Genomic DNA, 25,725 nt, shown 5'->3' on the forward strand with positions numbered 1-25,725 from the left:
TATCGCCCTAGTACATTAAGTAGTGCGCTCAGTAAGGCCATTTGCTTGATGATGGAACGCAGATGCGGTATGTTGTTCTACACCCGCCTTAGAAATGTACCTTCGAAACTCTCGGCTGCGAAATGTCATTACACGGTGAGATATTAGTATCTTTGTCAAGCCATGCCTTCATTCAAATCTGCACTTCAGAAAACTTATGTTACAAAATGAACGGAAGCAAGTGATGGCACGGCTGCCACTTCCACATACTTCGATAAATAGTCTACGGCTTCAATGATATAGCGGTTTCCAGCAGTTATGGTGGGGAGCGGCATGATGTAGTCAATGCCCGTCGTACGGAAGATACTCTAGTTGCGGTGCTTGGCGGCGTTTCGCCGCCAACCACCGCAACTGGAGTAGACATGCCGCAACGTCGTTTCTGGCGGAAACTAATGTCGCGGCTGCACTCTAAGTTGCTATATGGCTCGGTTTTCGGCTGTATTCGCATGGTTTAGGATGTGTAGCGAGAGAGGAAAATGGGACGGCGGCCAACGTGGTCGTGTCGTTCTCTCGTCACTTTATTATCCAAGGCGATTTGCTGAAGTGGAGCGGCGGCAGCTGCAGCGTCCAAACCGCCAGGCCAGAAGCTCGTTCTCCACAGCTCGTGCCTCGAGCTGTCGCATGAGCTGCACGAGAGGCGCAGCGCGGTGGCTAGAAAAAATGACGATGATGATGAATGGCGATGATGATGACGCTACAGATGTAATGGATACTTGGAAAAATTCATCGTGAACCACCTGTTGTTTTAGACACCTAGCTCCTTTTAAAGTCATGTGTCATACGCGACTACTTGATCGAGGCGCTCCCACGTCGTCTGCTGGGCCGATACCAGATAGCTCATGCTAGTAATCCGCGGAAGATCGTTTTGTCACCGTAGCGTTCACTTGACTTAAGAGTTTTTTTTTTGCTAACTGAAAATTGATTTTTGAGAGAAGCCTGTGCCTGGAGGTAATATTTATAGCTCGGTTGCCTAATGTTCCCCGATGCTTGCTACTCTATACTGGCGTAGCACATTATGCACAAGCCTGGAGTTCAGGCACTCAGTAGCACTAAATGCCACTCGACTGCTTTCAGGTATATAGGTCATCATCTGATCCCTTCGCAAAGCATTACATGTGTTGCCACCCACAAAATGGCAGCATATCACGGGGTGAATGATGGAGAGTAGGGTGAAGCATCCGTCCGTTCATTCGTTCTTGCTTCCGTCCGTCCATGCATCCGTCTGTGTGACCGCTCATGCGTCAATCCTCCCATACGTGCGTGCATTCGTTCATGCGTCCGCACGTCCATCTGTGCGTCTATCGCTGCGTTCGTCCTTGAATCCACGCCTGCGTCCGTCCATGCGTCCATCTGTCCGTGCGGCGATCTGTGCATCCGTTCATGAATCTCTCTGTTGTCCATTCGTCCATCTAGTCAACACTCTAAGTACCACCATCTCGTGCACACTCCCCCAAACACCAGTGGAAGCTGTCATTTCACCTAGCTACAGCCGTACAGTTCCACAAAGTGATAGCTTATAATGCCTCATCAAATGCGAAAATAATCGCTGGTGGTGTCCGGCGTTTCTTCGTGTCGGTGGCTTGAACAGGAGTGATGCAAGAAATCATCATTACTTGAAACCAGCATCATATGACGTCACATATCATGAATGTTTACGATGTATCGGAAGGTCGCAAACTTGACGCCATCATATAACATCTTCGCTTAGTCGAAATGGGCCAATCATGAGAGCAGTGGATAAGCAGCTGAAAGGCAGAAAGCTAGATTTGCCTCCACTCCTTGGGGCAGTATGAAAACCACGCTGGCCGCAGAAAGTTACCGAAGAACTATAGGAAACTTTCAGTGCATTGAATCGGAAGAAAACTAGAAGAGTTTTTGCCTTTCATTCGTTTCATGTGAATACATAAGGGGACCGGCGAGTTTCTTTTTGTTTGTAACGATTGAGAAATTAATGAAAAGAGTATTTGAATTTTTTTCAGTCAGACATGCAGAATGGTACACAGCAATATTATACACTGAGGCATGCAAATAATAAGGTTGCAAAAGCTTGAAAGCGAAAATTAAACGCGAAAGTTATGTAGCTTTAACGCATGTATCGAACCGGGCGGCCTAGCAGAGCCAGGTGAAAACAGCACAGCGCTATGTTCGTGTTTTATTTCATCTTCTCTGCATTCGTGAAAGCCGTAAAGGAGCTTAAGTGCTAATTAACTAGCATAAAAAGACGAATTTTTGAGCTTTAAAATACGCGTGGCCATTCAGCGCCGGGATCCCGTAGATTGATAGATGGATTGATATGGCTGTACCTTTTAGATCGGGCAGTGGGTAGCGCCACCAAGCCGTAATACTTAGTGAACCAAAAAATAGATTTAGTTTTTTTTCTTTCTCCTAAATAGTGAGGCTGAGGACTTATACTTTGCAGTGAAGGGTTTATTTTCACTTGTGCCTTGACTTTAGCCACCAGTCAGATAACCTCTTTCTAGTGATTTCTTCACGCTTAAAGTCTATTTTGCCCTCTCTGTCCCGAAACCCTAAGGCTTCGAAAATCTCTGTGCCATCCCCTTGAACTATAAGGTGAAGGCCTTTACGAAACATTATCAAGTGTTCGGCAGTTTCCTCCTCATCTCCATATGCACTGCATACCGTGTCTACCTCTTCGTATTTCGCCAGATATGCCTTGGTTCGCAATACTTACTTCCTGGCCTCAAACAGTAGAGAACTACCCCCAGTATTATCATAGATCATTTTCTTGGCAGTATTGTTCCTAAAAGTTTGATAGATCTCTAGTGCAGACTTCTTAATTATGCCAATTGTCCACATATCGGTCTCAGCTTCCTTCACCTTCTTCTTAACCAATATTTTTTTCAGTTTGACTCCTTGCGGTTTTCCAAGTATTTAGCAGTCAATTTTTTTGGGTGCTTCCTCCATTTGTATCGACATTCTTCATGTACAAGTAGCTGAATACCTTCCTAGCCCAACGCCCCTCCGCCATTTCTCTGAATTGCTTCTCTAATTTTATCTTGCTGCTAGCTTCCCTGCCCTCAAATGATGTCCATACCATAGCACCTTGTACTCCCTGCTTTGGTGTATTCTCGTGAGCTCCCAAGGCAAGCCTACCTATTCCTCGTTGCTTAATCTCTCATCTTGCTTCAACTTCTGATCTCAAGCACAAGACCGCATTGTCGAACGTCAGACCAGGAACCATGAACGCTTTCCATATACCTCTCACAACATTACACGTATTGTAATTCCACAGTGCCCTGTCTATCATCGCAGCTGCATTCCTGTTACCTTTAGTCGTTACGTATATTTTGTGTTCCCTTAGGTACTCAGTCTCATTGCTTATACATACGCCCACATATTTGTATTTATCAGTTATCTCTAGCCTGACCTCCTGTATTCTAAGCTCACTACCTTTATTATCATTAAAATTCATGACTGTTGGTTTTTCTTACTGAATCTGAAATGTAACTCATCTCCCTCATTACTACAGACGTCTATCAATCTCTGCAAACCTTCTTTGTTGTCGGCCATTAGCACTATGTAATTTGCGAATATCAATGCTGGTAGTGTCTGTTCAACGAGTTTTCCTTGTTTGAAGAAAGAGAGGTTCAAGCCAAGTCTACTTCCCGCTAAATTGGCCTATAATTCTTGTAGGTACATCATGATTACCAACAGTGACAGAGGACACCCCTGCCTAAGCCCCCGTGTTACTTCAGCGGGCTTTGATACCTGCTTCTACCTTTTTATAACTACCTTGTGACCTTTGTAGATATCTTTTAAAAGAATGGTCACTCCATCTTCCACAGCTGGTGTGTCCAGTATTCCCCGCAAGCCCTCTTGAACCACGTTATCATACGCTCCTTGGCATCCGAAAATGCTAGCCACAGGGGCCGGTGTTCCTTTCCTGCTACTTCTATGCACAGCGTCAGTGAGAACAAATTGTATTTCAACCTCCTGTGTTTCTGAAACCCATTCTGTAGTTCCCCCAGCAAGCCCTCACCCTCTATCCATGCCTGCAGTCTTTCCTTTATAACATGCATTGCCAGCCAGTAGGTCACTGATGTCACTATTAAAGGGCGATAGCTTTGTCCCCCTTTCCTGTATAGACCTTGCTCATACTGCCAAGTTTCCATCCATTGGGTGCTTCATCATCGATGAATATTTTGCTCACTGCCTCCCTGAAAGTCTGCTTAGACTTTGGACCCAATGTCTTTATCAGCATAATTGCAATGCTATCTGGGCTTGTTGATGTACTACTAGAAACCCTCTTTTCAGCCCTTTCCCACTCTCGTTCTGAAAATGGAGCCATTGCGCCACTTGATTCATCCTTGTTTATTGTGGTGCATTAGGCACTTTTTGTTGATTTTTTTTTCACCATTCTTAAATATTCAGTAGCTTTATCCTGGCACATTAAGGTGTAGTTATGAACCTCTGCTCTAGGCTTGTCTCATTTGTTAGGGTGTTTAGATGGTTCCAAAATTTCGCAGCTGCCTTTCTATCCTTTTTATGTACTTCTGCCAGCCACTGAGCCCCCTTTACTCTAATCTTTTTATTGATCAGAAGGGATGCTTTCTTTCTACAGCCTAGAAACATTTCCCATTTTCTTTCAACATCATCTGTCGGTTCACCACGCTACTTAGCATGTCTGTGTTCCCTAGAGGCTTCCTGACGTTTTGCTATAGCTCTTTTACCTTCCTCCTCCCACCAACTATTGTGTTTGAGTCTTCTTTCCCGAGGTGACTTGTCACGCGTCTTTGCAAGCTCTAGCTCAAACAGTCTATTTAGATTCGTGTATGTCCACACTGTTTAATTATTCTCCGTGATTACTTTCTCAATTTGTTTAGTGGCTATTTCAATTTGACTTTCTTGAAAAACATTTTCCTGCAGTTGTTTTTTTGTCTCCTTCCACTTTCACTGCTCTTCCAAAACTTAGCTTGATACGTTTGTGATCACTACCCAGACTTCTGGAGCCACCTTCATCTATGTGCATTCTCCTGAGCCTATCATACATCCTATGTGACATCAGTGCGTAATCTATCGTCGACTGCAGCCTTTCTACCCCCCATGTTATTTGCCTTACACACTTCTCAGTACCGTTTAAAATGATCAATTCATGCCTTTCACACACATACATTATCACTTTGCCTCTTGGGTCAGTATACCCATCTATACCTTCTATGTGCGCATTCCTATCTGCTAGCAAAATTATCTCGCACTCTCCTCCTACTTCTTGAATGTCCTTTGATATACACTGTACTATTGCCTGCTTTTCATCTTTGGCCTTTGATCCCGTCCTCAAGTACACCAAACCAAGGAGTGTCATTTGCCCTGTCACTTTCTCTTTTAGCCCCAAATGTTTTTTGCACTCCTGCTTGACCCTTTGCCAGTCTGTACTTTTATTAACGAATGCCCCAATACCACCCACCTATCTGCTCCCTTCTGTTCTTTTACAATATTCGCACTCGCAGTCCGGATTGTTAGGTGGTTGGTTCATGTCCCTAAGATGTGTTTCTACAAAACCATATACCATCTGCCTCTCCTCTCTTAGCTGTTCTTCAATCTCTTCCCATTTCATCCTATCAGCTGTAGTTTTGAGCTTTGCGCTAACTTGCCTCATGACTGCTTCCAGCTTGCGTCCTGGGAATGTCCCCACTGTAACTCTCTTGTCACCTCTTACCCTCTCTTTCAGTGCTCCTGTGCATGGTTATAAACTCGAGTCCCCGGTGATTATCACATGCTGTGACTTTTCAGCTGGCACGTCCTGCACCTGGAGGATACTTGCACCTGTGACGCTGGCTGCTCTGCCCACTCTCAGCCTCACCACTACTTCGCTGAAGCTGGTTCTTGCGATCATTGAACCAGCTGAACCTGTTTTTTCAAACTTGCTTGCTCTTTCTCTGCCGTTCCAGTTGCCGGTGCCCCACTGTTCTCTCTGTCGGCCGCTCCTTTGTTCACCTTCGCTTAGGCTTCCTCAGTGGACTTCAGCCTTTTTTCCATAGCCCTAGTTTTCTCTGGATCTGTCGCCAATGCAGTCTCTAGCTCGGTGATTCTCATCAGCAGTTCACTGTGGGCAACTATTGTCCGCAATTTTTGCTCGACCTCACATTGCCTAAATTTGGCCTCAGCCTGCTCTCCATTTGCTTCTGCACTTGGGTCCAATTTCAATCGCACCCCGCATCCTGAACACCTTACAGCTTTTTTATCCATGTCTTTCTGACACCAATTGTCGTTATGAATTGTCAGACTCGATAATTACAAAATACCATTTCTGCCCTACGAAAAAAAGAAATTAAGCTCTGCTAGAGAAATTTGCGTGTTCAATGTACGTGCACCTCCCCCACGGTGTGGCAAGCGAAAAAACGCAAAGAAACAAACACACACACACGCACAAACTGGTAAATACCTGGTGACTGATCCCTTAAAAGCCGTACAATGTAATAGGTGATACAAAGATTTTAACTACTGCCTTATGATTTATATAGGCAGGCTTAAACATGCAAAATCTGCGCAGTCGATCAGTAGCGCTCAAAAGAAGTCCATCCACTGTGCCAGTATGAACTTAACTACTCGCGCAGCGCCACCGTGAAGCATCGGCGAGCGGAGGTAGAGTGCGCGCTGGACGGCCTGAAGAGAGCGTTCGCCCGGACTCTGAAAAAGTAGAGGAGGTCTTGGCCTGGAAGATCTGCTGTAGTGTCAGCAAATATTGCTTCATACCGGGAGAATACACAATCTAAGGTAAGCGGACCATGCGGTGGCTTAACTCTCAGTGTTGTCGGAGGCACCTCCATAGCTCCGATTGACGAAGGCCGGTGGTCTCTATGGCAGCGATTGATTGTGATCTGGACGTCTTCCGCCAATAGAAAATCCGCACCCAGAATCATGTCAGCAGGTAGGTCTTGTAAGACAGGAATTTCTCGAAGAATGTTCGTCCCCGCTGCTGTCCGGACAGTCACGTCAAGCATCGCCACTGTAAACTGTGATGTAAATTTGATATTAGACGTATAGGTGGGAGTTTGCAAAATTGTTGGCTTTCATGTTTATGTCAGCTCACTGGGCTGATGTACCATCACTGCATTGGATTTGTTTTCATTGTATATTTGAATGCATTGAAAGAAGGTGATAAAATTTGTAAGTACTTACTTTTCTGATTGCCACAAAATTTTTGTGCAACACTACATTGTAAACAGAATGTAAACATTGAGCTGGTTGACACAAGGTATTGTATCTCTTTTAACATGTCATGGTATTACACGGTTCGTCTTAAGAACCTTTTTTTTTCACGTGCGCGCTTCAAAATAGAAATGTCATGAGCTCTTGACAAAATATTAGCCTCAACAGTTTAATTCATCCTGCATGCGGTTGTCAGTTGGGTAAAGTAAAGCAAACTTGGTTATGCTATGAATTTATTACTTCTGTAAAAAATAAGGCAACTGTTATATGAATCCTGTTTATGAAAAGCTGTACAGCCCAATAACTCTTCGAAAAGTATTTTAGTTGGTCCGTATTATTTTTTGTTTACTCTCACTATTCAGCACACTAATATTCACACACTTCAGAGTGCCTTCTAGCCAATATATCTTTAAATGTCCTATGAAAGTTTCAAGAGTTTTTTCCATGCTGAGCGTATTGTTTGGCATGATTTTGCATTGAACTGTAGTTATCATAAACTTGCATTTGCGTTTTGGTTTAGCTTTTCTCCTCAAGCGTTAGTGTAGATGCACATGCCAGGCATGATGCCTTCATATCTTCATATAAATGCTATTTTGCCAGCAGGTCATACCAATTTTATTTTCATTAGTGCGAAATACAAGTTATTTGTTGCTATGAGTCATCATCGCGTGCTTGTACATTGCACATAACCATTCCAGACATACATAGTGCATCTCATGGATGAGTGTATAGTGTAAAACTTTTTATATATGGCACATATTGTTCTATTAGTGACATTGTATTCAGTGTAAACATTACAAAGTGCTATTGGTGACTCATGTGTAACAGTGCATCCTGTCCTGAGACTGCCATAATTGTTCGAAAGTGTGCATATCACTATCTCAGGCAAGGTAAATCTACAACCAATTTCAGCAGTCACGGTCTAGAAGCATGCCTTAAAACAAACATGCAACTGCTTATCTGATGGACTCTACAGACTGCCGCAAGGCTTTCTGCTTGTTTACATTAAAAAATTCAGTGAAATATTGCACTTTTTTTACGAGAAGTCCAGTGATCGTGCTGTTTTCCTACTAGTTGCAGATGCGAAACTTTTGTTCCCCAGGCTACTTACAAGTGGTTGCTTGTCTCCATGCCTCCGGTCGCTACACCGAGGACAAATAAGCACAAGTTTTTTACTATTCATTAGGTTGGGTTCACTGCCAGTCTGCTTTAGTTTTAGCTGTCTAACTGACATGGTTTTGCTAATTTTGAAGTATTTCTGGTCGTGTAAAATCCCAACCTATGGTTTCTGAATCATCCAAGCTTGAAATTCAAATCTTTGACTTCTTCACATGAACTTGTTCCTTCAGCTGTAACATGCCTCTGTGGCTCCACGGCGGTGAAAGCCTATGCTAAATAAAAGCCTGGAAGTCAGGCGTTAAATTTGCTTGTCACATCTGTGGTTTGATCAAAGTCTTGCATATTAAAATAACAAGTCTGTACTGTGCCTTACACCTGTAAAGCAAGCTACTGTACACTTAAACTTAGAATAGGTAAAACAGCATGATGCAGAAGTGTCTGGTATGTGAGTAAAAATTCTAATAATTCTCTAGTATAAGCCACCCTTTATTACTTTTAGCACATCAATATGCAAGGTGTGTTCAAGCCAGTCAAGATTGAAATAATTAGTCACAATATTTTCCAACCAGCTTGTTCTGCCATTTATTTACGCAGAGCACAAATCTTCCAAGGTGAATGCATTTATGTGAACTGTACAATTTTTTCAACAAAGAATAACAACCATTTCAAAAAGCTTAGTCATAGCACTTCATTGTGTCTTTAAACATAATTCAAAGCTTTAGCATCTTTTTTTATGGAATTGCAAAAGTAATCCACATTCCTGCAGGGGACAAATGTCCTCCTATTATTGAACTTTGCAAGGGTCTGCCTGCGAGCAGGCTGGCTTAAGTATTTTCACTTGTAGTTACTTTATGTACTGCTATTTTAATATGCAAACGATATTTAAATCTTATCAAATATGCCCAGACATGTGCAGATGCATTTACTAGTATCAGCCCGCAATTTTCTGTGGAGGGACACAAACCCTTAGGATAGCACTGCTACAGTACACGTAGGTGCCTATGACTTGGAGTCGAAAACTGAGCACATAGCACTAGCTATCATTTTCTCTGCATAAGCAACATTGTGTAATTGAACAAAGAGGAAGTAGTATGGTCCGCTGCTTTATTGTAGTTGCACTCTGAAACGAGGTACTGCATCTGGCGTCGCAAGTATGAAATGTAAGCTAAGCTGTCAACCACATGAGAAATGTCTCTCCACAATTTGAGAGAGAGTAAATAAAATAAAATGATGGAAAGGCAGGGAGCTTAACCAGAAACTGGAGCATCCAGTTTTCTACCCTGCACTGAGGGAAAGAAGAAAGATGAGAAAGAAAGCCAAAAGCAAAGTGAGCGCATGAAAAAGGAAGAGAGCGGGGGTGCTACAGCATATTTAATAGGCCACTTCCGTGCACAAAGTTCCATAAGGCTTTAACTAATTTTTTGTGCGAAGACAGATCATGTCAGCTTTCGGGCACTGACTGTTCTGGCAAGAGTCTGTGCTCAAAGTGGGCTAACGCTGCAGCTACTGGCTGTCTTTGCACGCCGTATTGAGGACAGTAACAAAGAACGTGCTCTATAGTTTCATTGCTGCCGCGATGATAGCAAGGAGCACTTTCTTCGAAGCTGATTCGGAAGGTGAAAACTTTAATGAAAACGACACTAAACCACAGTCAGCAAAGCACCGTTGTCTCAAGTCGAAAGAGTCTGGACGGAGTTCGAAGTCGACGAGGCGGGTCCAGCCTATGCAGACGCGTGTGCTGTAAGCACTTTGGGTTCCACAGCAATTTTCCCATTTTGATTGCAGCATCAGTCCTTAAATATGTAACAGGTTCTTATACACTGTCTTCGTGTGCTAATCGAGCAGCTGCATCAGCATGTTCGTTGCCCAATATGCCGCAGTGACGTGGAAGCCACTGATACGTGATTTCGTGTCCTTCGTCGAAGAGGTGGTGAAGCAGATAATTTCCAGCATTGGTTGCTGGATAATTTCCTGCATTGGCATAACGTGAATACCAAACAAAGTAATGCTGCCTTGGAGTATGTGAACACGCTTGGCTTCTTGGTGTTTAATGACTTTACCTGCACCATGTAGAGCAGCAAGTTGCGCAGCTGGCGATGTCGTCTGGTGAGGTAACTGAATCTTCGTCGTCCTTGCAGGAAAGATCACTGACCCTGCAGACCCGTATACTCTAGTTGAAGCGTCAGTAGATTGATGGCTATACTCACTGTACTTTTTTTACAACAGGAGAAGAGAAAGCTGCTTTACTTCTGAAAACGAAAGCTCGGCTTCGGACCGTATGCATGGAACCATAAGTTGAACCTTTAAAAAATTCTTACACCATCGGGGAGTTGCAATTGTGGATGGAGTTGTATATCCCGTACGTATGCGTGTACGATATACAAGACTGTCTGGCAAAATGAGGCGTATGGTCGGTCTTCCGGCAGTAAGGCTAAAAGATGGGCAGAGGCGCCGGTAAGATGCCCCAAGTGTGTTTTGTGTGCTGCTATTACGATATGCATCTTTAGCACGAAGTCATTTACAATCGCATATGTCTCAGCTGTTGATGAACATCACGGTAGCCCCAGACAAACTCGCAGAGTCAAAGCCTGAACGCTTTCGAGAGTGTGAAGGCTGGTTCTGCAGCTATTGATCAGCACAGGCAAGCCATGTTGCAAATAGCAGAGGAAAAGCGTCTTCTACAATTGCATCAATGCAGGTATCGAGGTCCGCCAGGTTTTTCCTCCAAGATATTTGAAAAAAGTTAGTAATGTCTTTCAGCTTCTTCTTCAAGTAGGCCACATGTAAGCCCCAGCAGAGATCTCAATCAATGAATACACCTAAAAATCTGTGCCTCCTGACATATGGTATGACTTGGCCGTCGATAGATATAGCCTATGGTCTCATTGGCTTTCGACTGAAAGCAGTTCCTGCACATTTCGATGGCGAGATCTTCAGACCCTGTTCATTGAGGTACATCGATTACATCGCAGCTTTCTGAAGTCTCACACGTACTTGAGATGTGATAAGAAAAGTTTGGATTTCTTCAGTGGCCTTTAAAGTTAGGTGCAGTCATATTTTGCTGCTCCACTCATAGCACTTTTTTAGCTTGCAATCAGGCCTCCCCGCGGTGGACTAATGGCTAAGGCACTCAACAGCTGACCCGCAGGTCACGGGATGAAATCCCGGCTGTAGCACACGCATTTTCGATGGAGATGAAAATACTGTAGGCCCATGTGCTCAGATTTGAGCACTTCGAAGAACTCCAGGTGGTCGAAATTTCCGAAGCCTTCTACTACGGCATCTCTCAAGTTCATATATAGGTTTTGGAAGTTTAACCCCACTTATCTATCAATCAATTTGTTTACGATCAGTGCACCCTTCAAATTGCATAGTCTAGCACAAACAAGCAACATCCTGCCAAGACTCTTTTTCGGTTTGATGGGTAATTCATGTGTAAATAATCTGTAGGTCTTGATTCTAATAATCGCGCTTTCTATGTGTATGCGCAATGAAGCGATCCTCCTTATTCTGGTGACGTCTCCTTCGGAGAGCTGAGGCCTCCCTGTTGGAGAAATGAATGGTTAACCGGCAAGTTTTTCACCGCAACAATAATCAAGCGTTAGCAGTTCATTCCTCCCCTGTGCAAAGTTTGGCATATTCAGCTTGACTTCTTGCAGCTAGAGCTTTCCTTTTAGGCTGAATACCCTGTCACCCATATTTTCATCACCAGGACCCAGGAGGTCTTCAATGCTACAGTCGGCAGTCATAAACTTGTCGGACGCTTGTCTCCTGTACACATCGGACACATACAGGCTGTAGCCATTCGGCGAAATGGCCTCTATGAATTTCACAGTTTTGGGACCTTTACAGTTGCTATATGTCTGTGCTTGAGGCATTAGCTTCCTTGATCACGGCAGAAAAACCTCTGTGCAGTGAATACTGCATGTCGTCCCTTCATAATTGGTGTTAATAAAAAAGGTGGCATGCTGTTTCTTATGGCCTCGCTTGGTCAACACAAGACCACCTTTTTCATTATTTTACAGAGTGCAAACAACGTATGCTTCACAATCCTGTGCATAGAGACTACTGCTTTTTGAAAAATTTCGGACAAATGCCCATAGAAGAGCCCTAAGCGCCGTCTAATTAAGGTCATCAGCAGTTGATCCTCAACACGAATGTTGAACCTCTTGGTTCTTTCAACTGGGATGGTCTTTGCCAATTTCTTAAACATATATACGCCAATGTAAACAAGGAAGCAGCTTCTGTGAGGGTTGGTGCGAAGATTTCGCACTTCTTAGAGACTGGAGCAGTCCTTGCGTATTTATGGTCCTCTGCCATTATATTTTCCCACTGTGCCTACTGGATTTTTTTTTGTAACCTGTTTACAGAAACAGGAGATATTCATGAGGTACTGCTTCTGAACAAACAAAACCACACTAAAAGAAAGAGCAAATGAACAGGCTAATGCTCTGCGTTCCATCTTGAAGGCACATTAAAGAAAATATGTTTGATGGGAAGATCTTCAACATTTAACTTCTTTGAAGTTCAACTGTACATACCACTTACTAGGATTCTTTTGTCTTAAGGGTGATTTCATATCTACAGTCACATAACAGAGAGGAAGCATAGCAACTGCTGGTTATAAACAGATGATAACTAACAGAATACTGCAAGCTACCTCAATATTTGAATTTTTACATGTGAAGTATTTACACATGTTTCGCGGTGAAGCTTTTTAGTGAGCTGTAGCTTGTGTGATGTTACCAGAAACAAACCATGAACAGGCATGCGCTCTCTTTGTAATCCTCGCGATCACTCCCAAAACAAGCGTCCATTTCTCCAGCACGAGATTATTGCATCTCCTGCTGGATAAATTGACGAGCAAGAGGACTAGTACAGTAAAAGAGGAAGAGGGAGAAAGAGAAATAAGAATAGATGGAGATATTGTAGAGAGAAATTTTTTTTCTAAAGTGACATTCAAGCTTACATAGACACAATATTAAGGCAAGTGGTTAGTAGACCATAAACACACTAGGGTAGAATAGGAAGTGAGGGCAGGGACAACTTATTAGGGTAAGGAGGGAAACAGAGTGGGGAATGCCATCATTTCCACGGTTCAGCTTCTGCCTTTGCACCACTAGTGGGGAGGTTGCCCTACGTTTTCTTTATTATTATTGCTGAAAGTTTTATTAGACAGCATCATTTGTTTGAAAAAGGTGGATTATCGGAGTTAAATGCAGGATCGAAGCGATGAAACTTTTGTGCCACACAGTGTTGTCAGATCCCACTTTAAGAGAAGTAGACTTATCTACGAGGCCACAACATGAAGAAGCCAAATTATTCGTCAACGCTGCCTCCAGCATGCCTCTTGTTCACAAATGTTTCATAGCACAATTTGTGTGTTCATTTCAATGCTTTTTTTATAGAACCAGGGTTACTTTGCATGGCAATGTCTAGCAGCAGAAGCTGAAGAACATGCTGAAATTCATGAATTCTGCTTAGAACTTAGGGCAGGAAACAGGCAGCTATTTGAACCCGTGCGCTACAAAGAGTAACATAAAATTCGTACATAATATCTGCAAGCTAAATTTTAAAAAGTTGAAATAAATGGCCACCTACAACACCTGCATGCATCATGACATGTTGGTGCCAACATTTGAAGTATACTAACGAATTTACACTGCAAAAAACTACTATATACAAATTTTGTGATTTACACAGTGAATCAAGCTGTAAAAGGGCATCATTAGGGTGAGGTGAATGTGAAGTAATGGCTGTCGCAAGCCCCCGATATGCCGTAATATTTGCATACTTACTGTGATATCCTCAAGTACGACAGCGAACACTTCCTCCTCAATCTAAGTCACGGGTGAGATTCAAACTGGGTGAGATGGCTAGCAAAAAACACGTCAATAGCACAGTGCACACTTTGTAGATTTGAGAGTATCATGGTCGTCAAGAGCGTGTTAAGCCCAATTAACAGCTCGTATTCTCTAACAATGCCGATCCGCCCTAGAAACTTGAAGATTCTATTGCCTCATGAAATGCTTTTTTTTAAGTCTATGAGGGATATCCCCATACCTCGGCAGTATATGACAAGTTACCTAGTCTCTTGTTAGAATATGCTTGATGTCTTTCTAAGTGGTTCGTCAAGTACTTATTTTGATTTCAATTTTCTACCACGATATCTCGTGCATTGTGTTTTTTGCCGACATTCGATTGATTGAACTTGCCACGAAGCTGCTGTGTGAAGTTCTGTGCTTTGTGTGTTATGATAAAATCAGCTTGTTTTGTACAAGCGACACGTTGCCCTATTTTTAACTTTAGTCTCATTTTGCCCCTTACCACGCTGTGTTCACTACATATATTTACTCAAAGCTTTCTATAAATCGCACTATGCTGTGGTCCGTGCATATTATATATTCTATTCCACCCTGCCATCAGCAGTTTTCAGTGACCATTTCATGTTTCCTGCAAGCGTGCTGTCTTCATAATGCATCAGCCACTCCTTTTGCAAGTTCCACCGATTGCTCTTCTCTACCATTCAAAATGAGTGTGGTAATCACCTGCAGCTTGTTCATTTCAATGTTTTTGGTCCATTTCAGCAATGAAATCACTGGTGACTACTGTTTTTTTAGCCTGTATTTTTCCCATCGCTGATTCACGTTCCTCAGAGAAATAAACATAACCATACTACTGATTCATGGCATTTCTGCAAGTTATTGTGAGAGCAATACATATTATCTTGCATGGTTTTAATTACGACTGGTTCTTCAGGGGGTTTCGCATTACCCCACATGGTTAAAGTAGACATGTTGTGTAAGCAGCTGCGCTCAATAATACTGTCGACTCTCCATAAAGATAACTTTATGGCACCAGAAAATGTGTTCAGCTGTACAGTTCTGTTTGCTGAGAGAATCCAGGTAGGAAACCAATTATTCTAGAAACAGTTCTGTTTACAGAAAACGTAATGAACATATTTATGTAAAAAATGAAAACTACCATTTGTCAAGCATAAATTTCTTCATGTTCTCGTGATTTTTTAAAGACTAGAGTTCACATTAGTAACAGAGGCAGGTCTCTCTACTTCAAGAGCAGTAAGTAGTTCAATGATCAGTGATGGCTACACTTTGTCTGAATTGTGGTCGTATTGTGTGAAGTTTTGTTTTGAGAAGAGCTCATTTTACGAACACGACTGGGTGATGTCATGCCACAACCTGTCACGGTGGCAGTTTCACCCCAATTCATTGGTCTAGCCAGTGGGTGGCACACAAGGCCTGTGCCTCACCTTCAATATTTTCATACTGATTCTTTACAGAACAGGTCCCATGTTTTTATATCACCATCGTAAACGTAAAGCCGTTTTGCAGTGCTATTTCTGCACTAACGTCTACCATAGCAGCTACACGCAGGTGATTCATTGCTTCCTCGGTGTGAGTGTTGGACATAGACTGCGTGGCAAAAAGAACAGTGTAGAGCAAACTCGTAAAGTTTGTTCAATACACAACTTCACATGATTTAGTTTGATCATTCCAACAAATTTTATCTAACAAACTTCATCTTGTAAGTCTATCTTAATGCTGTTCTTTCTGCACATTAAGTAAACACTAGTCCTCACATGATGTGTGACAGAGGCAGCTTTTCTTTTTGTGTTCACAAGCGTGTTGAACAACCGGCAAGTCTCGCATATAGGCAAGATGTTCGCATCTCAATCTAAAGTTGATGTGGTGCTAAATGCATACTTACTGTCCTAGAAGCATTCTCGAGCATGTGCAGAGGTGCCCCGTTGATGTCATCATCAGACGTGGACTGAAAGAAAATACAACAGGGATAACCCTGTGTACTGAAGCAATGTCAATACTTGCAATCTTAAGCAATGTCATTACTTGCAAGCTTGAACTGCCGCTGTACGACAATTAGTATTAACCAACAGCCAGACATAATAAGACCACATCAATATTTATTTAGTTGCTTGTAGTAGATATCAACTAGTGCGATCTATAGTATTCTAGGCAATAACGATACATGCAAAGAAGCAGTAAAAGTGCAATAATTTGCAACCAGAGGTCAAAAAAAGAAAACCTAGAGCGCAGTGAGCCTTGTAATAATAAATCAACCTTAGTCTCATCTCATATTTCTTTGAATTTTCTGAACACTCTCCATAAAGTGCGTATCCTGTATTCGGGGGGGCGCAGGCTTTTTTGCTATCTATGCCATAGCCAAAGAAAATTCAGGGGGGGGGACGTGCCTGGTGTGCCACTCCCTGGCTATGCGCCTGCTCTACGTGTCTTAAAAAAGCACAACATTAGTAACAGGGGGTAGTAGATAACTACGTGATATATTTGTGAATACTGACCAACTTTGTTCATCAAACTCACTGAAGGCACAGAACTCGTAAAAAGAATGTGAGATAATAATAGGGTAAAGGTATGCATAATTTTACGCGAGTCTGCAGTCGTAATGACGGCTCACTAGGGCTGAGAATAGTAAAAAATTTTCGTTGAACCACTCAAACCTACTTTTCGTAAATTTCTTAACCACACTTACGCGTGCTCAGACTTGACAAAATATTGCTCACCCAGACTCTAGAGACGCGGTGCGGCATCTGTGTTGTTCATACGATGTTCGAGCGGCGCCTGCTTTCTACAATGATCTTCAAGTGAAATTTTCGAGTGCGCGTTCAGCTTTGTTTGTGCATTAGTGAAAGTTCCAGGATTATTTGGTGCCAAAACCTGCTGCGTGAGTGGACTATTTTGACGTTTTGGAACGTTTCTTTTTCTCCGGAGCCAGTCGCCGTTTGGGCTAAGCCTAACGAGGTAAGCCCACGCCGGTGCGATGCCAATCGCGTCGCCGTTTCCGGGTGCCCTTTTCGCTCTTTTCAGGGCTTATTTCCAGAAAAATAGAATATCAGGTGCTGGGGGAGGACATAACCCCCGAAGAGGTGACAGAACACCGCGGTTGGCAGTCTGCAGGTGCCAAAAGAGCTGGCGCGCGCTTGGCAGGCGCTAATCCTAATGGTGCTACTCTCAACGAGACGAAGTCGACATCGACCGAGGCTCCGCGAGGCCGCAACGGTGGAAATAACATCAAGGCTAGGATCATTCGCGCGGGCCAGATGCCCCAGCTCTCCAGGAAGGATGCCAAGATCGTACTTAGGCCCCGCGGGGGGCCTCAATATTGTTAAGACCGGCTGCACCGTGGTGGCTGATGCAATCCTGGCGACCACAAGCATCTGTGCCGAAGATTTACCCGGTGACATGCTATGCCTCAACGAGCAGCAGAATATTATGGTTGTCAGCACACGTAGAAGGGAAAATGCCAACCACTACGTCAAAGTCCGGCATATCGTCGTCATAGGCCGAAAATACGAGGTCAGTGCCTACGAAGCTGCCCTCATTCCACGTGCAAGGGCGTGATCCGAGGTATTCCACTCGTCAACGGCCCTAATGATACTGACAACAAGATCGTAAAGGAAAGAAATACGCTCGCCCTGGCAGCCAAGTGCGTAGGTAGCACCGGTACGGTAATCGTCACCTTCGACGGTAATGAAGTGCCAAACTTTGTACGCTACGGCCCCCCTCGTGCAATGTTCCCTTTATCGCAAGAAAATAGACATTTTCTGCGCTTGTGGTTGGTTTGGTCACCGTGCTGATGTGTGTCCCAACCCAGGTGACGTCGTTAGTCGGGGCTGTGGGGCTTCAAATCCTGACTCACAACACAAGTGTACCCCCAAGGGCAGGCTGTGCAGTCGGCAGCACCTCACGGCTGACAAGGACTGTAGGCGAAAATTCCAGATCCCGTATGCCGTGCGACGAAGGCGCTGGAAAAAGTCTCGCGCCACCGATCAAGGCCAAGCCACGACACCACCATCACCTCCCATGGATGGGCAGGACTTCCAGCAGTCACGCGGTTCTGGGGCCGTTCCAGGCGACGTTCTCGGTCGCATTCCAGGGGCAGTTCCCGGTTCAGGAGCTGCTCCCGGTCCCGAGGAGGAGCGTGGCGCTATAAGTCCGGGAGCCGCTCCAGGTCTCGATCCAGGTCTACCAGGCGTCAACAGCAGCCTAGAGGGGTGTCAGCGAGAAGCAAGATGTCGGGCTCTATAACCTGGGCTGACACGGTCCGAGGAGGGCCAGCTGAGGTACTGTCGGGTTCACTCCCAGAGCACGCGGAGAGCGTGCGCGAAATTCCCCAGCTAAAGCGCAAAAACGCTGCGATGATGGAAACCATAAACAGGCTTATGCCCGAAATTGCTGAGATTAAGGACGCGAGAAACCCACCACCGCAACCCGCCGCCGCCTGCGTCACCGATACAATGCCCCTACCCATGAAAGTGCACAGCACTGAATCCTGCGACAGCAGCAGTGAGATTAAAAGTACTCTCAAGAAGAGGGCCGTCACCTACAAAGAGGAAGGTGTAGCGATTCGAGTCACGTCTGAGCTTCCAGACATGCTTTCCGTGCTCAGTGAAAGCATCAATGAGCTCGGGGAGAATTTCGCCCAACTGCAGATCACCCTGGCCGCACAAACCGACCGAGTATCCAAGGTAGAGTCCTTTTTAGAAAGCGTAGTGAAACCTACACTGACCTCAACTGCCGTCATACAACCCAAGCTCAGCGCTACGGGCCCCATTGTCCACGCTATTCTTAGCCCACCCGAGGGCAGCACCAGCCCACAAAAGTACCCAAATGGCCAAGTGAGACGTTTCTCATTTGGCAATCGAACTGCAGGGGCTTCTCCAGTAAAAAGGCGTCCTTGCAGCAGTACAATCGATCCTCTAGCGAAGAACCCCTCGTCATTCTGCTTCAGGAAACATTAATCCCAAACGTAACACTGACTGGTTACCAGCCCATCTCGCGTTATTCTGATGGCCAGGGCGCCTGCCCCTTAGTCAGTAACAAGCTCACACACATCTCTCACGACCTCAATATGACCATCAGCAGCGCCGAATATGTCATGACCGAGATTCTGCCACGCAGCTCGGACCGAAGCAGCATCATTTTTTCTCACCGAGTATAGTAGCCTTTAGGACCGACGACAGCGCTTCAGGGCCCTCAAAAAGAATGCAGTCAACCCGGTGGGTGCCGACCCCCTGGTTGTGGCGGGCGGTTTATGCTCCGCACAACACTTGGGGCTAACCGTACAATACCAGCAAAGGCGTGGAACTGTGGCAAAACGCGACTGACATAGACCTTACTCTAATCACCAACAAGGCCTTTCCAACTCGGTTGGGCACCTCATACTGCAGAGACTCGACTTCCGACTATACCTTCGTCAAGAATCTCCCCGATGTACAGTGGGCCAACTCGAACATTGACTTAAGTAGCAACCATAAAATCCTGGTGACGCAGTTCTTAGTAGTGCGAAAGAGGGCATGGCAGTTTGCTTGGACAAACTTGAACAAGTTTCGCAAAGTCCGCAACGACTGACCTCTACTGGCAACCAGGCGAAGCCTCGAGCCGTGAATTAGCCACCTCCGAGAGGACTTCATAAGTACCACGAAGAATATTAGTACTGACCTTCCGGTTGAAAAAATGGAGAGCCGCTTTGCTCACCTGCTCGAGGCCCAGCAGTCACTTTTCGCCCACTGTAAAGGTCAGCGCTTCCATTGCAGGTCGGGCAAAAAAAAATCTCCAAACTAAACAAGACCATCGAGGAGCACTACCGCGTCCTCTCCAAGCAGCAGTGCGACGAGGTGTGCAACTTGGTAGACGGCCAGATGCGTAATGACAAGACATGGAACCTGCTGAAGCACCTGCTCAGCGAGACTAACACTAAAACCAACTAGGGGAATGTACTAGTGCGAGCCATGCACGAAGCCAAGCAGTCCTCTTAAGGAGAGGAGGTTTTGAAGCTGCTGGTGCAGAAGTACCTCCCTGTCAAGTCGAACCCCGCAAAAACGTACCTCGAGTACTCGGGACCGGCCAACAATGAACTGAACGCCGAGATATGCCACGAAGAGGTTCGGTAGGTGCTCCGCGGGCTCAATGCAAGATCTGCCGTGGGTACCGATGGCATAACTAATAAGACCCTGCGCAACCTGGACGACCGGTAAATTGACTACCTCGCTGAAGTCATCAACGAGGCATGGAAGACTGGCGAGGTCCCCGACCCGTTGAAGGTCGCACGCACCGTGCTCATTCCCAAGCCGGGGAGGCCACCCAACTTGGGCAACCTGCGCTCCATTTCGCTCACATCCTGCGTGAGAAAGGTAGCCGAGTATGTGGTACTAAATAGGTTGACTCGGTACCTGGAAGAGGATGGGATCTACTCACACACTATCATTGATTTTCGGGCCAAGCTTTCGACGCAAGACGCTATGAAGCTGCTCAAACACCAAGTCATCGACTGCAACACACGAGACACGCGCGCCATTCTCGGCCTCGACTTTGAGAAAGCCTTCGACAATGTTACTCACTCTTTCGTGTTGCGGTCGAAGGCATACTGATTGATTTGTGGGGTTTAACGTCCCTAAACCACAATATGATTATGAGAGACGCCGTAGTGGAGGGCTCCGGAAATTTCGACCACCTGGGGTTCATTGATGTACACCCAAATCTGAGCACACGGGCCTACAACGTTTCCGCCTCCATGGGAAATGCAGCCGCAGCCGGCATTCGATCCCGCGACTGGCGGGTCAGCAGCCGAGTACCTTAGCGACTAGACCACCACGATGGGGCTGCGGTCGATTGCTGGGGTCGGCCTTGGAGTCAAATTCTACGAATCTTTCAAATCGTTCTTGACCCGTAGGAGAGCCACCCTCAAAATGGGAGACCTCGTCTCCGAGGAAATTGAGCTGGGCTCGCACGGCACGCCACAGGGGTAAGTGATATCGCCCACCCTGTCCAACCTTGTCATGGTCGAATTGTACAAGAGGCTCTCATGTATCGAAGGCATTAACCACAGAATTTACGTGGACGATATTACCATTTGGTGCACAGGTGGCAGCGACAGGCAAGTCGAACGCTCCCTGCAGGAGGCCATAGACACCACGGAAGATTACCTCCGTCCCCCAGGCCTGAGGTGTTCTCTAAACAAGTCAGAGCTCCTCCTTCACCAACCAACTAGGCGAGAGCCAAAGCCCCAAAACAGGCAGCCGATCTCGAAGAGTGATATCAAGCTCTACACTGGAGATGGCGGCGCAATACCCAGAGTTGACTCCATTCGTGTCCTCGTCATGACCACTGAGTCCAATGGTTCCAACGGCAAGACTATACTCAAGCTCGCTGCCAAGACGAATAATGCGGTTCGGCTGGTTCGGCGGGTGGCCAACCGCTACCAAGGCCTCAAAGAAGACAACCTAATCCGCCTGGTCCATGCCTTTGTGCTCTGACACTTTTCATATGTCGCGGCCATGCACAATGGGCAGCGTGCTCAGCGTGTCAAGATCAACGTCTTGCTCAGGAAGATTACCAAGCGGGCCCTCAGTACCCCTATCAGGACGCGCACCGAGCGCCTGCTCTAGCTCGGAGTGCACAACACGTTGGAGGAGATTGCCGAAGTGCCGGAACAGGCCCAGCTCGCGCGCCTTTTTAGCTCCAAGACCGGCAGACATATACTCCGAGAGCCCGGTCACTCTCCGGCTGAAGTGGACGAGAAGATGAGATAGATGCCCCGTGAGATTCGCGACCTCATCACTGTGGCACCGATACCGAGGAATGTCCATCCCGAGCACAATCGTGGTAGGTGACGGGCTAGAGCTGCCACTCTTTTCAATTAAATTCACAGTGAGGGGCACGGTGTCAGCTTCGTCGACGCGGCAGCGTACCATGGGAGCCGCGCGTTCTCCGCAGTTATCGTCAACTCCAAACAGCAAATCACCAACTGCGCATCGGTTCACACTGACACGATTGCCGAGCGAGTGGCCATCGCCCTAGCCATCCTGGCAGGTCAAAGGGAGGTCTTCTATAGTGACTCTAGGTCAGCCATTCACGCTTTCGAGCGCAGTGTAATCTCCAAGAAAGCCTTACGCGTGTTCCAGAGTGGTGGCCGCGATGCTATCAAGCACCACACACTGATCTGGTTTTCTGCACGTGTTGGACAAGTCCAAGGTGCTCCCCCAACCTCAATGAGTATGCCCACAAGACCGCGCACGCGTTAACCGACCACGCTGGTTTCGGGCGACGATTCGGGGCCAATGGGGTCGCGGAAAACAGGGACGCGCCTGCCACGTGCAACGAAATAACAAAACATTTTTACCTCGCGCGAAGACTATATCCACTCCCTCATCCAAAACCTAATAGGCCACAAGCCCTTACGCTCAGACTACTGCAGACCGACACGTACCCTAACCTGAGATCTCTTCACGCTATTTATCCTGACGTGTTCCCCAATGACGCTTCCCCGCATGTGGGGATGTATCCACATTGGCGCACATGCTCTAGGAGTGCAAGGCAATGTACACTAACCCCAACAGTACATCGGTCAGGTGGGAGGCGGCTCTACGCAGGTGCCTCCTGGCCGACCAACTTCGGGCCATCCAGCAGGCCCACGGAGCGGCCGATAGGCTTGGCCTAACGGTCCCGACGTGGGAGTCCCCCGCTGCGAGCTGACACGCACCTTATAGGACCACGATAAAGTTTCGCAACCAGCCCTAACTCTGGGCTTGATTCAAATTTGAACGATACGACTCGCGAGCTCGTCAGCCTACAATTACCTTTTTGACTGATTATTATCAAGGCTAGCGTTGACATGTGTAACAGAGGCAAGCCTCTGCATTTCAAGGACAGCGAATAGTTTACATGGGAGAGGCCTTTTTCTTGCAGTGAGCGTAGTCAGGCTGATGGAAGGACTGCTATAAGAAGCTTCATCCCTAAAAGCAATAAAACCACGTCGCGCTGCGCGTCGCAGCTGTGAATACGTCAGATCATCTGTTATAAGTATCTAAAGAGCGTTAAATTGTAGATGAGGGGTAGAATTGACGCATTTATTTGCGTGCCTCAAGAGGGAGGAACTGTTAGACCATGCGGAGCAACGCTTACTCCCACGGAACTTGCCGGCACAGTGGCAGCCTCGAAGGAATGGTCAGCATGCGTGTAAGCAAATAGTTTCCTTAAGAAATGAGCTGCGAAGAGTTTGATTTTGTGTAAATGGTCGTGACAACTACGGAAAAAGCGAAGTATTATTGTTTGTATAGCATAATTTGAAGCGAACGTGTAAGCCTCCATCCTCAAAAAAGGTGCTTGTGCTCAAGCTGCATTAATGCTTGGCGTGGTGTTTTCGGCAAGCTAACTCTCGTTGGTGTAGTGGTGTGTTGTGGATGTGTTGTCGTTGCATGGTTGTGGATGCTGTCTCTTGTGGTACACTGAATCCTCCTTGCGCTGTGGTAAAAGTGATCCGCTACTAGAATGAACTGCTACGCTATCAAAATGCTACGCGACGACTGGGATATCGCGTGGGAGGTGAGTGTACGCAAGACTGTTATCACTTCGCGAGATTTTACCTGTATGCGGTTGATTCGTAACGAGAACCACTTCTATAACACTCACATTCTTGGCGAACAAAACCCGCATGGTTGATGAGCTCGCGCTACACAGCTTTGTGAGTGCTGCCCCGTCTGTTAAATAGGACAACAAGCGTGAAGGCTGAGCCATCGAAAAGTGGTAGCCTCGATGAGAGCTCAACAATAACTGCAGCAAGTACAGCAGTTCATAAATGGTTTTGCTTTCATTGCAACACAGCACAAATAAGCATTATTCTTATGGGATTTTCGTGGATTTAAAAAAAAATCATTTAAACTCCACACATTGTATTCATTTACAAAGGTTAACAACTAATTTAGGAAGTTCAGCTGAATCGCGAGCTTTATGAAAATGAAGCGCGACCTTTAATGATAAATAAGTTGACCCACAAGCATATCGCCGTGAAATATTGAAGCGTTAAACTCGAGAACGGGCTTCTTGAACATCATAACACGTTTTTTACTGTTCGGCTGCATTATGACGGGTTCTGTGAAAAAGCAGTTTTCCTCAATTATTTAAGCGATGGAACGTAACTACAAGTGCACTAAAAGTTTTCTCGGAACTATTGAATGCTTCTGCAGTTACCTTTTCAGAAAACCCAAGAATGAAAGCGTTTCTTGGTCCAGATGACTGAGGCGCAACGAAGATTTCCTGAAAGGGGGGGGGAGAAGAGAATAAAGAACTCTTCCCGTTTCACGGAATGTTTTGGCGCCTCAGTCATCTGCACCCACTAAGCACAAACTCGCCCCAAAACAAGTCCTCTTGAAAGCGTTTCGCCTTCCGAGGAAAGTAAATTATTGCAGCTGTCGATAGTGCGGGTACACTTCCTCAAGTCGGCTGGACAGCACCCATTCCAATAAATCATCGCATCTTTAATGCCTTTCTTGAGTACAGGGAAGCTATTATTTCTTTTGTACTCATAAAAGTTGAAGAACTGATTGATGTGTGCGCACAATGGCGCAGAATTGACACGAGTTGCTGAAGAAACTTGGCTGTTGCTTCAAACGTTTTCTCTTTTTTCTTATTTATTAAACAGACATTTTCGCTGAATGACATTACCAACCAAGTTCTGTACTCCAAGAAGTGAGCAAGCATGACAGAACGACGGCAAGGTCTTGCATTGCTTAGTTGATAACAGTCTCATTCAGAAAACACACTCCAGAAGTAATCATTGAAATGTTCTACAACTTCTTGGGGGCCTTCTATAATTTTACCATAAATATTTACTTTTTGTGCGGCTTTTTTGACTGGCCTAGGTAGCGCCAAAATGTTTAGGGAGAGTTTGTAATAAAATCAGGAAGGTTATGATTGAAAAATCTATCCCGCGCCTTTTCCACTTTAGCCAGCAAAATATTTTTTTTAATTCTATGACCATTGAACTCTTGGATTTATGTTTCTTTTTCATTCTCTTAAGTCTGCGCCTAGTTTAGATAATGTCTCTGCTTAACCAAGGGTTGGACAAGAGTTTTTCAACGCTCTTGAAAGGAATAAATTTGTCAATACAATAAGTATTGGTACCCGTAAACACTTGCCAAGAAAGCTCTACATCGCTGTCAACAATATTTAAGTGCAAGTCTAAATAATCAATAATAGATTCATCATCCGCTTTATGATTACCTCTAACTTCCGTTTTTTCACTGGGTAACCGTACAGTACTCGCACTCATAAGTAACGTGAAGGAAATCAACTGATGATCAGAAATGCCATTCTCAATTTCAACAACTCCTTCGCTGAAAACGTCACTAACAAATAACAAGTCGAGAATATTGCCCCAACGGGTAGGTGCATGTACAACTTGATGGAGATTCATGTTTAGCAGAATATCAATGAGTCAGTCACCGGACAGGCAATGTCCATATCTCCAATGATACCAATCTATTTGTGGGAGATTAAAATCACCGGTAATTATTAGGTTTTTCCTTTACACTTCAAAGTGTGATCATATAACTTCTGCATG

At 45.3% G+C, this 25,725-nt stretch overlaps 2 protein-coding genes across 21 annotated transcripts in view; one reads left to right on the forward strand and one right to left on the reverse strand.

Moving 5' to 3' along the window:
* LOC119178032 (uncharacterized) overlaps positions 1–25,725 on the forward strand; it is a 653,511-nt gene that overhangs the window by 569,039 nt on the left and 58,747 nt on the right. The window lies entirely within an intron of this gene.
* Positions 5,478–25,725, reverse strand: part of LOC142814474 (uncharacterized) — an 84,781-nt gene continuing 64,533 nt past the window's right edge. For 4 of the 5 annotated variants that reach the window (XM_075893448.1, XM_075893373.1, XM_075893498.1 and 1 more), the window contains 3 exons: positions 24,354–24,419; positions 16,057–16,119; positions 5,478–7,013 (listed from right to left, as the gene is read on the reverse strand). In XM_075893448.1, the coding sequence (XP_075749563.1) occupies positions 6,603–7,013; positions 16,057–16,119; positions 24,354–24,419 (540 nt within the window). In that variant the 3' untranslated portion in view covers positions 5,478–6,602. The remainder of the gene's footprint in view (positions 7,014–16,056; positions 16,120–24,353; positions 24,420–25,725) is intronic. The other variant, XM_075893314.1, reaches the window with a different exon arrangement.

Source organism: Rhipicephalus microplus, chromosome 1 (assembly GCF_043290135.1).
Source record: "Rhipicephalus microplus isolate Deutch F79 chromosome 1, USDA_Rmic, whole genome shotgun sequence".
NCBI lineage: Eukaryota > Metazoa > Arthropoda > Arachnida > Ixodida > Ixodidae > Rhipicephalus > Rhipicephalus microplus.